The sequence below is a fragment of the Chelonoidis abingdonii genome, chromosome 11 (genome assembly GCF_003597395.2).
Source record: "Chelonoidis abingdonii isolate Lonesome George chromosome 11, CheloAbing_2.0, whole genome shotgun sequence".
NCBI lineage: Eukaryota > Metazoa > Chordata > Testudines > Testudinidae > Chelonoidis > Chelonoidis abingdonii.
Genome location: NC_133779.1, coordinates 9,903,224 through 9,915,492, shown reverse-complemented (window position 1 = coordinate 9,915,492; position 12,269 = coordinate 9,903,224). Strand labels below are relative to the sequence as shown.

General features: G+C 53.4%; 4 protein-coding genes across 4 annotated transcripts in view; 2 read left to right on the top strand and 2 right to left on the bottom strand.

Moving 5' to 3' along the window:
- Window positions 1-3,993, bottom strand: part of LOC116826458 (uncharacterized) — a 614,657-nt gene extending 610,664 nt beyond the window's left edge. The window contains exon 1 of the mRNA XM_075071421.1: window positions 3,971-3,993. The gene's annotated coding sequence lies outside the window, so the exon portion shown is untranslated. The remainder of the gene's footprint in view (window positions 1-3,970) is intronic.
- LOC116818948 (uncharacterized) overlaps window positions 1-12,269 on the bottom strand; it is a 791,372-nt gene that overhangs the window by 25,895 nt on the left and 753,208 nt on the right.
- Window positions 1-12,269, top strand: part of LOC116818951 (uncharacterized) — a 923,585-nt gene that overhangs the window by 223,530 nt on the left and 687,786 nt on the right.
- LOC116818947 (uncharacterized) overlaps window positions 1-12,269 on the top strand; it is a 211,885-nt gene that overhangs the window by 188,971 nt on the left and 10,645 nt on the right. Inside the window, exon 2 of the mRNA XM_075070510.1 lies at window positions 6,853-6,979. Within this exon, the coding sequence (XP_074926611.1) occupies window positions 6,946-6,979 (34 nt within the window). The 5' untranslated portion in view covers window positions 6,853-6,945. The remainder of the gene's footprint in view (window positions 1-6,852; window positions 6,980-12,269) is intronic.

The window sequence follows — 12,269 nt, the reverse complement described above, 5'->3', positions numbered from 1 at the left end:
ACATTCTTAATGCTCATCTCATTAAATATTTGCCCTCGGAACAACGTTGTTTTCACATAAGAAGCAGAGCATAGAAAGTGTGTGCTTAGGGTCTGATCAGAGGCTCACTAAAGACAATGGAAAGAGGGCTGCCGACTTCAGTGGGTTTGGGATCAGCCTCTTATAGTCCAACCTTGTTAACTAATTTTCGATAAGCCTAGTGATGAAATAGCCTCTGGGGAACTTTCAGTCCTTTCTGAGGCTCTCCCTCCCTCTTATTGCCCACTGGAGTGCTCCAGGTGGGACTGTCTCAAGGGTCCTCTAGGAAGGTGCCCACTGCCTGCTGATTGCGAGCTGCACCCAGCGTTGGCAGCATCAATGTGCTTGTCTTGCAAACAAACTGCAATAGGACAAAGTTTTGGGCAGGGTGAGGAGGTGCCCTTTGCTAAACTCCCTGGAATCCCTATGCAGCAATTTGGAAAGCAAGGTTAAAGTAGATGATGAGGAGTCTTACAGCGTGTGTGTGCGCTTCTCATGGGCTGGCATAGCTGGCGTGGAGAACAGCTCTGCACCGCCAAGTCCAGCAAGTAGCTAGAGTGGAGGAGGTGGCGGCAGAGGCTGTGCACAAGGCTGCTTAGCAGGGGCAATTATTGCTCTAGCTGTTTGGACAAAGACACAAAATCCAAGAGGGGAAAGGGTGGCGGATTTTGCAGCCCAGGAGCGGCGGCTGTGTTGCCTGCCCGGAGCCAGGCTCATGCAGGCAGAGCTGGTGGGTTCAGAGTGACTGGGATTCCCACCTCCCTCCCTCCTGCGGGAGGCTGGTGCTGGACAGAGGCATCAGGCACCTGCCCAGGGGTGGACTTGGCTCGAAAGCTGGGGCCCCAGAGCCACTGGAGAGGGGAACCCTTGGATCTGCTTCTCAGCCGGGCTCCCTGCTCTAGTGGCTGCTCCAGGGAGGGGACCAGCCTCTCCCTGTATGTGCCTGGATGGAACTGGCACTGCTGCCTGGGTCTTGCCACTGCCTGTTTCCCCCAGTGCACAAGCCTGGGTCTGGGTGCAGCCGCCTAACAGAAGCTGCCCATGGACATGGGCTCGTGCCAGGATTGTGCCCGTGTGGCTGCCCGGCATGAGCCCATGAGCCAAGCTGCTGCCCAGAACAAACCAGCCTCCTGCGCTTCCCATATGCTTCAGCCTCTACCCGGGCGCCACAGCCACAGCTGGCTGGGACTAGCTGCCTCCTCCCCCAGTGGATGCTGCTGGGGAGCAGGTGGAGCGCACAGAGAGAGAGGCAGGCTGCCGTGGCTGCTGGAGCCAGAGTGCCTGTGCCCTCTGCGCTCACCAGCTTTACTTCCAGACGGTGATCATGGCAGGGACTGTGATGCTGGCTTATTACTTCGAGTTCAGGGACACCTTCACCGTTAACATGCAGAGCTTTTTCTGCGACAGGGCTCCTACCCAGGGCTGGCTCTAGGTTGCTGCCTCTGGAAATGTGCTGCCCCAAGCACGTGCTTGTTTTGCTGGTGCCTAGAGCCGATCCTGCCTCTCTGTCACTGTGGGAATGTCTACACTGCAGTCAGACACAGGCAGCTGGCCCGTGCTCGCTGACTTGGGCTCACATGGCTCAGGCCGTGGGGCTGTTTAATTGTGGAGTCGATGTTCCGGCTGGGGCTGCAGCCCAAGGTCTGGCACCCTCCCACCTCGCAGGGTCCTACAGCCCGGCTCCAGCCCGAGCCCAGACATTTACACTGCAATTAAACAGCCCCTTCGCCTGAGCCCTGTGAGCCTGAGTCACCTGGCATGGGCCAGCTGGAGGTTTTTAATGGCAGGGTAGATACCCCCTTGGTGTCTGTTCAGCATCTGTCACAATGGGGATCCTAACCATGGTCTGTGCAGAGCGGTGCACAACAGGGGCCTGATCTCAGTCAGGGGCTCTGCAACTCCCAGCATTACAGGATCCTTGATTTTATTTGGGGTCCTGGCAAAATGTGGGGCCAGGATCTCTGTCAGGGTCTGTGCAGCGCCCAGTACAGTAGTGCAACGTGATCTGGGTCAGAGTCAGTGCAGTGCCAGGCTCAAAATAGACACAGATCTCAGTCGAGGTCTCTGAAGTGCCCAGCACAATGGAGGCAGAAATCTGGGCTGCAGTCGTGCGCTCCCCGGCACAAGGAGGACCATGATCTCAGTTCAGGTCTCAGTTTTACCTGGCACAATGGGGGGTCTGATGTCTGTGAGGTCTCTGCAGTGCCCAGCACAACCTGGCCCCAGATCTCTGTTAGGGTCTCTGCAGCACCTGGCAGAACAGGGCCCAGATCTCACTTAGGGTCTCTGCAGCTCCAGGAACAAGGTCCCTGATTTTGTTTGCTGTCTCTGCAGCATCTGGCACAATGAGAGCCTGATTTCACTTGGTGCTGATGCAGGGCCTGGCACAACAGAGGCCTGGAGCTCAGTCAGGGTCACTGTAACACCTGGCACAACAAGGTCCCTGCTTTCTGTAGGGGTCTGCGCAGTTTCCGGCACAACCAGTGCCCCAAACTCGGTCAGGGTTTGTGCGGTGCCCGGCACACTGGGGGACCTGATCTCAGGCAAGACCTGCACCACGCTCAGTATAAGAGTCCTGATCTCAATCACACCCCTGGGGAGAAAAGCAGGAAGATTTTCAAGAATTTGATATCAGTATTTCAGAACTGAGGAGAAAATTGGGCACAAACTAAATATTTTGCCAACGTAAGAGAGAAGCACCAACATCTGGGGAGATTTTATGTCACCATTCAACAGTTCAAGAGAAAAGAGGGGAAATTTGAGGGGGATTATACAGTAATATTCAATCAACAACAGAATGAGATGGATTCTTCTTGCCTCACATTCACATGGCCAGCAGGGAGCCCTGGGTGATATGGCTTTCACAGAGGAAAGGAGTGGGGCTGGAGTGAGGTCACTGGCTGTGGGGAGGGGCTGGCAATGGAGTCTGGGTATGTTACTAGCAGGTGATGGCAGGGGGGCTACTGGGTTGGGCAGAGGGAGGTGAACTGGGCTGGACTGGGAAACCTGGGGCAGGGCGTCTCCAGGGGGGACGCTTGCTCCTCTCTTCCTTCCTGGGCCTTTCCATGCCCTGTTGCCAACAAAGAGTGGCCAACCCAGCCCAGTCTAGAGGTATCCATGTGGCAGGGCTCTCCCAATCTCTCCCCATTAACCCTCTTCCCAGTTCAGAAATCACTCGGGGGAACTATTTCCCACCTAAACAAGGACACATCACTGCAGGTAAAAATGGGGGAGAAACACCCCAAACCTGAGATTTGAACTGGACACTCGCAAAGTGGAGAGAAAATGAGACACAATCGGGGAAGGAGAACAAGGAACTTCTCAGGGATTTGGGGGGGGGTCACCCTGGATGTTGCTCGTTGCTCTCTACAGAAAAAGGGGGCAGGATGGGAGAGAATGGGGGAGTCCCCACGGGCGGGGGCAGCAGTAAATCCGAGGGGCTCTCAGTCCCCTCCCTTTCTCTCCTCGCTCCTCGGGGGTCACCTGCTCTTCTCCTCCCCCCACCATGTCCAGGCTGTACAGACTTTTCCCACCCGCACCTTTTCCAGTTCTCCCCTGTCCCCCGCACTGCCCGGCAGCCCCCACCCGGCCCCATGCAGAGACCCCAGTGCGGCTGGTCACCGCTCCCCGGGACCCCCCCATTAGGCCCCAGGGCAGAGCCTGGCCGGGCCCGGGGGGGGCGCTGGGCTCCTGCGGGGACAGCAGTTCTGAGCCCCCTTCCCCGGGCGGTGCCCCCCCCCAGGGAGCAGATCCCGGCGCTGCGAAATGCCGGGTCCCCCCCACGGACATTGTGACAGAGTCACCGCCCAGCCCCGGCCCCGCCCCCAGGGCTCGCTCCGGTACCTCGAAGCTGCAGCTTCGCAGCGGCGCGGACACAAGCCGGGGCGGATGCAGCTGGAGCAGGGCCCAGACCGGGCACGGGGGGGTCAATGAAGGTCTCCCCGGCACAGACCCTCCTGCTCCGCCCGGGCTCCCAGCTCACAATGGAGCAGCAGCAGCGCAGCGCAGCGCAGCGCAGCGCAGCACTCCTCCCCTCCCCCCGATTTGCGCATGCCCAGAGCCGTAAAACGCACCTCGAGAGTCAGGAAGTACATTTCCGAGCCTGCGCCGGGGTTGCTTCCGCCCTCTCCAGCCCAGGAAAGGGAGGGTTTCAGTAGCTGAAAATGCGCATGCGCCCTGCGAGTCTCCGGGGCGGGGGGAGAAAAAAGCTGCTGCCGTCTCAGTGTGAGACAGGCCCGGGCTGAGCAGCTGCTGCTCCCCGGGTCTGTGCGGGGGGGTGTCCGGCATTAATCCCTCCGTTCCCGGCCCTGGGGGCCTACTCCAGCTGGGACTCGCCCCCTGGGCAGCCCCGGCCCGGACACCCCGTGAGTGAGAGATCCCGGGGGTTTTGCTGGGGCCGGGCGGGGAAGTGACTTTGCCCCGGGGAACCTGGGAGAAGCCTCGGAGCTGCCTGAGCCCCAGCGGAGCTGCAGCAGGATCCGCCCCGGCCCCGCCCCGCTGGGATGGGGGGGGCAGAGCCTGGGGCCCGGCGGGGGTCCCTGTGGGGGGAGGGGGNCAGAATCCTGGCTCAAAGCACTGCCCAACCTTCCCTGGCCGGGCCCAGTCACCATGGTAACTTTCCATCCACTTATCAAACACTGTCAGGTGAAATCATGGGGGGGAGTGGCGGGAGGGGAGTTAATTGGATCCTGTCCCTGTTTGTGCCACTTGCCTCTCGGCCCCGATACAAATTCTCTCTAGTTCTGCCCCTTTCCTCGCTCAGTGTCTCACACGGGCTATAAAATCCGGGGAGATTCGCCCTGCCCCCTCCAGTGATCAGCTCTCTGGGCTCCCCTGAATCCCCCGTTCTCTCTGCTTCTCAAATGTCCATTTAAAATCTCTCCGATGGGGGGGATTTCCCACCCATTTTATCTGCAGCGATTTGTCCTTATTTAGGTGGGAAATTATTGCCCTGGGTCATTCCCAGAACGTGGCTGCCCTGGAGTGGGGATGGGATGAGATGCCTGTTCTCTGCCGGGGCAGGAAGGGCGGAGCACGTGTCCCCCATGGGGACTTCCCAGACCCTGGGTTCCTAATCCCACTTGTTGCCCCCTAATTACCAACACCTGGCACCCAACCATCAGTTTCCAGTCACCTGCCCATCCCCCACTGCCCCCCCCATCCTTTCTCCAGGGAACCTTCCAGCTCCCCCTCCCCCTCCCTTGCCCTCTTAAAGCAGCTCCTCAAGGGGCTCCCTGCTGCCCATGTGCATGGTGGCGGGAGTGGGGGGGAACTATCACTTTCTGTTTATGTATTGGACAGTGGTATAAAATCCAGTCAAACAGTCCCCCTTTTCCAACTAGCAATATAAAATTCCCTCTTATCAGGGAAAGTGCTGGGGACTGGCATAAAAGTGACTCTGCACAAACAGCCCCCCCTCATTTCTTCTCCCATTAGCAATTGCCAGGAGAAAATCCAGCCATGGGAGAGCAAAGCCCCCAGGAATGGGACTTTCCCAGCCAGAGAGGCAGGGAGAGAGGACAGGGGAAGGAGAGACTGAAAGGAACAGTGATGGAAATGAGTGGAGGGAGAGCTTTCCAGCTCTCTAATCCACTGAGACACGTGTATTGCAGGATGGGGAGGGGGGATAGCTTAGTGGTTTGAGCATTGGCCTCCTAAACCCAGAGTTGTGGGTTTAGTCCTTGAGGGGGCTATTTAGGGAACCTGGGCCAAAAAAATGGGGATTGCTCTTGTTCTGAGCAAAGGGTTGGACTAGGTGACCTCCTGAGGTCCCTTCCAACCCTGCTAGTCTATGGGTCTATGATCCCTGGGCAGAATCACATGCCAGTGAACAAGAAAAGGATCAGACAGAGGAAAAGCCAGTTCTTCACTCCATATTCCTGCTGCTGTGGGGTCAGTGTCCAAGAGAATCCCCCACAGTGACTCCTTTGGTTCTGCTCCTTTTCTGGCATTGTGTTCAGTCTTTGTTACGGGATGTGGGGAGGGAGAAGGGAGGTTAAAAATCTCTCTGTGGGCTTAGCCTGGCAGGAGGGGCCAGGTCTACTCTGTAAAAAAGAGATCAAGCCTTTTCCTAGCTTGGCAGACTCTAGGATGTCTGTCTGCAGGGAGAGGGCCTGGGAGGATCATGATGTGAAATGAACTAAAGCCTGTTCTGAAACCCCCACAATTACCGTTTTCACCCTCCCAGACTGCAGAATGACATCCATGTTTCACTCCAACACATCCCATCCTCCCATGGGACAGGGGAGAAAAATGGCTGCAGTGGAGCAAGTTCAGGTAGGGATTATTGGGGCGTTGCTGGTGGGCTCCTGCAGGAGGCAAAGGCACACCAAATACACTACAGATGGGAAGATTTGCACAATCTGGTTTGGAGGTTGGAGCAGGGCAGGAAATTCACAGGGTGGGAAAGGGAGGAGGACAGGTTGTGGCAAAATTGCTGGGAGTTGTTTAATAAGTGGCCTGGTTCTAGGAACAGACCCATGCGATTAGCAGGTGGAAATGCTGTAATTTGTTCAACAGAAAATAACCCACCTTCATGGGGCTGAAAAAATGCAGCTTCTCTCAATGAGGCGGGTTTTGGGATTCCTTCCACAGAACTCTCCCTGGGCCCTTCTAGGGGCTCCATTTCCTATATCAGTTTGTGGCTAGTAGGTGTGTGATGGATCTGCTGGGAGAGGCAAGGGGCTCTCTCTTTGTCCCCTCACCCTGATGTTCCCAGGATGCTCTTAGCAGCTGGGGGTGGGACTCTGTTGACTGCGATCTACCAGAGCTTCCATTTGATTTGGTGTGTGAGTGAGGCAGCAGGTACTGAGTGTTGGACTCTTACTCCTTCAGGGGTCGGTGACTTTCGAGGAGGTGGCTGTGTATTTCACCAGGGAAGAGGAGGCTCTGCTGGATGCCACTTAGAGAGCCCTCTACCGAGCCGTCATGCAGGAGAACTATGAGAATGTGACCTCGCTGGGTAAGGATTCCTGTCCCTTCTGTTCTTGGAAGGGGAAATGAAGAGTTAAGGTTCATGCCACCTCCATACCACCTCTACTCTGTCCTCTTTTCAGCATCACCCCAATATGCCAGTGACACTACCAGAAACCCTCTCCTGCTGCAGAAAACTTTGGGATCGGAGCACAGGAGCAGTGTCTCACAGTGTCAAATATCTCCTGTTTGCTCAAGTAAAATGGGGGGTTAGGCCCAGCATAACGAAAAGAAGCTTCCCATCCCTGACCTTCACTCAAACCCTGAACTTACTGCACCCGGACCAGAATGTGCTTGGGGTGTCGCAAACAGGTTGCTGGGATCAGAGCTGCTGGTCCAGGGTTAATTATCTCACATACACTCAGTGTGTTCTTGAATGCTGACTGGGAGTATCCAGACAAGGGAGCTCCAGCAGCAGAACACTGAATCTCACCCAGGATTACAGGTCTGTTGCAACTTACGCGCATTTAACATGCGCAATTTCAGCTTTACGCTGAAGGGCTGGAGTATGGGGCGTGGCCTCAAGTAGAAGAGGTGTTTCTCAAGATTTAAAGGTCCTGGGGCACCAGCTGTGGCTGGGAGTCCCAGGGCCTTTAAATCACCCAGGGGGCTCCCAGCTGCAGAAGTGGCTGGTAGCCTCTGGGATGAACTAAAGGGCTCGAGGCTCCAGCCACCGTGGAGCTCTGGGCCCTTTAAATGCCAGCCCCAGCCCGGCTGCCAAAGCTGCGGGCGGGATTTAAAGGGCTCCTTCAGGCTCCTCAGCGTGGCGGGGATCCCGGTGGAGCCCTTTAAGTCTCGCCCACAGCTCTGGCAGCGGGGCCGGGGCGGCATTTAAAGGGCTCCACCTCGCTCCCCGTGGTGGCAGGAGCCCGGAGGAGCCCTTTAAATGCCGCCCTGGCCCTGCCACGGGAGCTGCAGGCGGGATTTAAAGGGCTCACGGATATAATTTTCAGCATATTCAATTTTAACTTTACGCGATAACCGCAGAACAGAACCCCTGCGTATGATAAGACTTCCCTGTACAGACACCACAACTCCGCACTGCTCTGGATTTCACCCCAGCATGTGAAAATGGCTTAGGTTGGTAATGAAACTCTTGAGACATGGAGAGTCTTGCTCCCCTATCACGATGTGTAATAGCCACAATCTCTCTTCTCTGCAGGCTCCTTGGATTTTTGAGTCCCTTGTTCCCGAACTCACAAGACCCCGATTCTTATTTTTCACATTCTGCTTTTCCAGACTAATTAAGAGTCTGTTGCTCCTGAATTATAGCTTCTAATTTCCCAGTGTTCTCCACACCCAGGGATTTTCCTACTCCCTCCCATTACACTGGACTCACTCAATTCCCTAGTATATAAAAAACAGCCATACTGGGTCTGTCCAGAGGTCCACCCGGCCCTGTATAGTGCCAGGTGCTCCAGAAGGAATGGACACAACAGGTAATCATCAAATGCTCTGTCACCAGGTGGGAGGGATAGCTCAGTGGTTTGAGCATTGACCTGCTAAACCCAGGATTGTGAGTTCAATCCCTGAGGGGGCCACTTTAGGGATCTGGGGCAAAAATCAGTACTTGGTCCTGCTAGCAAAGGCAGGGGGGCTGGACAAGGTCCCTTCCAGCTCTAGGAGATAGGTATATCTCCGATTATACCTGACATGCTTTGCCAGCTTTTAGCAAACAGAGGCTACAGATTACTTCACTGGCAAACAGCCATTGATGAACCTATCCTCCATGAATTTATCATGTTCTATTTTTGTACCCTGTTATAGTCTTGGCTTTCATAACCTCCTCTGGCAAAGAGTTGCACAGGTTGACTGTGCATCATGTGAAGAAACACTTCCTTTTGTTTGTTTTATACTTGTTACCTATACATTTTTTTTTGTTTTGGTGATTCCTAGTGCTTGTGTTATGAGAAGGAATAAATAACACTTCCTTAGTTACTTTCTCCATGCCAGTCATGATTTTATAGACCTCTCTCCTCTCCCCCCTTCATCTCTTTTCCCAGCTGAAAAGTCCCAGTCTTCTTAATCTCTCCTCATACAGAAGCTCTTCCATGCCCCTACTCATTTTTTTGCCCTTTTCTAAACCTTTTTCAATTCCATTATATCTTCTCTGAGATGGGGTGACCACATCTGCATGTAGTATTTGAGGTGAGGGCATACCATGGATTTTATAGAGGCAATGTGATATTTTCCGTCTTATTATCTATCCCTTTCTTAGTGATTCCCAACATTCTGCTGCTGCATATTGAGTGGATGTTTTCTAAGAACTATTCACTATGACTCCAAGATCCTTCTCTTGAGTGGGACCAGCTAATTTAGACCCCATCATTTGATATGTATAGCTGGGATTATGTTTTCCAGTGGGCTGCACTATGTGCTATCCTGACATCTAGTACTGCTGAGCTCCTGCATTCAGTAATATCTCTGCCCTTCCTGTTCCCTTTCTCCACTGAGCCCCACCAGCCCATGGTTACTGTTCCCAGCTTCCCCAGGACACTCTCACTGTCTCTGGACCTGTCTGTCAAGAAGAAGCAGTTCCAGGGAGACTTGCCCTCTCTCTGGAGACTTCGATTTCTGGGACATGGATTTAGTTTCTCAGTGTTGTAGGAACTGCTTTGGTTAATGTCACAGACACTCAGTTTCACAGTACAATCTGGACTGTTGAACAGCTGTGTCCCCTCAGTTCCCCAATCTGGGGTGCCTTTTACATTGCTTTATTGTGAGAGAAGCCACTGCGGGGCAGTTAACACACAGTTTCCAGCATGTAACTCACTCCCAGCCACAGAGTATTGAATGCTGCTAATCAGCGACTCACGAATTGCAGTACCCCACCGGAGAACCCCAGAAAATTCTCTGGTCCCAGACTTTCCCCAGAAATGTGCACTACTGAACAACGCAGGCTCATATGAAGTCTGTCACTTCATCAGTGGAAAATGACATGCACCAGCCTTGTTATCCCAAATGGAGTTTCCAACACACTTTTATTGTTCTATCTAACCAGCGTGTTTGGATTAAGCAAGATTGTTAACTACAAAAAAAAAAATAGATTTTAAGTGCCTATGGGTAATGAGGCATTAAAGTCAGAATTGTTTACAAAAGAAAAGCAAGATAAAATACAAACTAATGTCTAACTTGAGAAGCTAAATTGGATTCAAAGCAAATGTTTCTCTCATCATATGCTGAAACAGGGTGGATTTCCTTTCAGCCAAGACTCCACCTAACCTGCCCCTGCCGCCCAAGTTCAGTTCTTCATGAGTTTTCATGAGCCAGAGGGAAAGAGGGGGGAGAGAGAGAGAGAGTCAAGCATTTTCCTCACTTCTTTTTCAAACTCAGTCCTTTGTACTAGAAACAACTTCAGTTCTCAGCAGAGTCATGGTGACATGCTGTCAGTTGGAGATATGAGCTTCCAGTGAAGGAATGTAAATGTCTTTTTCACACCTTCCCCCTCCAGAGAATGGCTATTTGCCCAGCTGTTTGCCTTGCTGTCTCTGAGGAACTGGGCTGTGGGTGTTCCCCAGAACTGTAACTTTTTCAGTAATATAATACAGTAAAATCTCATAACTTTACGTACAGTGTTGCTACACATATTTTAACAGGAGGATAATATTCAGTAGATTATGTGTTTTTAAAATGATACCTCACAAGCTATACTATGTACAAAATTGGTCATAATTTTCTTGAAGAGTCAACATAGGGGTACAGACTGGCACACTGTCTGTGTGTTCCCAGCAGATATGTGGGTATTTCAATCCCTCATAAGCAGAGCGTTTGGTATCTTCAAGGCCCTGGGGAGCTGGTCCTGGGATTTCACTGGTTTACGAAGTGTGACACTGTATGGAATTGAGGCACTTTATATTATTATTTTATTATTAATACCAATGTAATAAAATTGCAATGAATCATTCTAGATATGCCATGTAAAATGTAATGATTTTCCAAGTATGATGATTTTGTTTCTGTTTGTATCACCTTTGTATTGTGAGTTATAGATATTTAGAGTATATCTGTATTTTCAGACTTGTGCAGAGTTTCTAGGTGACATCCCCAGACACATTGGCTTCAGCACTGCCTAGGCTGTCTCATGGCCCATTCAGGGTCATCAGCTGTACAATGAACCCATGGAAAGGATCGAAGGCAGGGGTGGGCATACCTTTTGGCCCAAAGGCCACATCGGGGTTGCAAAACTGTATAGAGGGCCAGGTAGGGAAGGCTCCCCAAACAGCTTGGCCCCATCCCCTCTGAATTCCTGCCCCCTGACTGCCCGCCTCAGAATCTCCGACCCATCCATCCCCCACCTCCTGCTCCTTGTCCCCTGACCTCCCTCTCCTGAGATCACCCACCCTAACTGCCCTCCCAGGACCTCACCCCCTACCTAACCCCTATGCTCCCTGTCCCCTGAATGCCCTGACCTCTATCCACCCACCGAGCCCCTGACAGACTTCCGGGACTCCCATGTCTATCCAATCCCCCTGTTTCCTGTCCCCTGATTTCCCCCGCCCCCCCCGAACCTCAGCCCCATCCAACTGCCCCCAGTCCCCTGACTGCCCGTGGGACTTGCTGTCCGTTATCCAAACCCCTGGCCCTCTTACCATACTGCTCAGAGCAGCATGTCTGGCAGCCATGTGGCACGCGTGGAGCCAGACACGCTGCCCTTCAGGAGAGTGCAGCATTCCTCCCAGAGCACTACCTGCACAGTGGCATGGCTGCAGGAAAGGGGGAACAGCAAGAGAGGGAACTAGCCTCCCTGGACAGGAGCTCAGGTGCCAGGCAGGACCGTCATGTGCGCAGATGTGGCCCCCGAGCCATAGTTTGCCCTCTCGTGATCAAGATACACCGACTGAGTCAGCAAGACATGCAAGGGTATGCCTGTGTACTGAGAACTCCAAGGCTTTTCCATGCCCTGTACTACGAAGCTTGTGTTTGGGACACAGGAAGTACAAGCCACAAGGCAAAAGGAATGTAAAGGGCAGCTGTATCATCTCCATTTTGTCTTCAATCGCTCTTTCTACTGCTGGAGCAACTTCTCTACAACCTGAAGCCTTTAACAAAAGGCTGAATGACCCATCCAAACTCTGGATGGCTTTGTCACGGACTCACAGATCGTGCCCACTCTTGGCCCTGTGCGGTCCGTGGGGGGTGCCCCTTTTAGTGAGACAGCCCTTCTCGGGGGTCCACTCTCTCTCGGGGTCAGACCCCTCCACCTCCTGGAGCCGCACCTCTCTGAGCCTTAGCACGTCTGTCTCTGCTATGGGTCCCCTCCGGGAGTCCACGCACTCTGG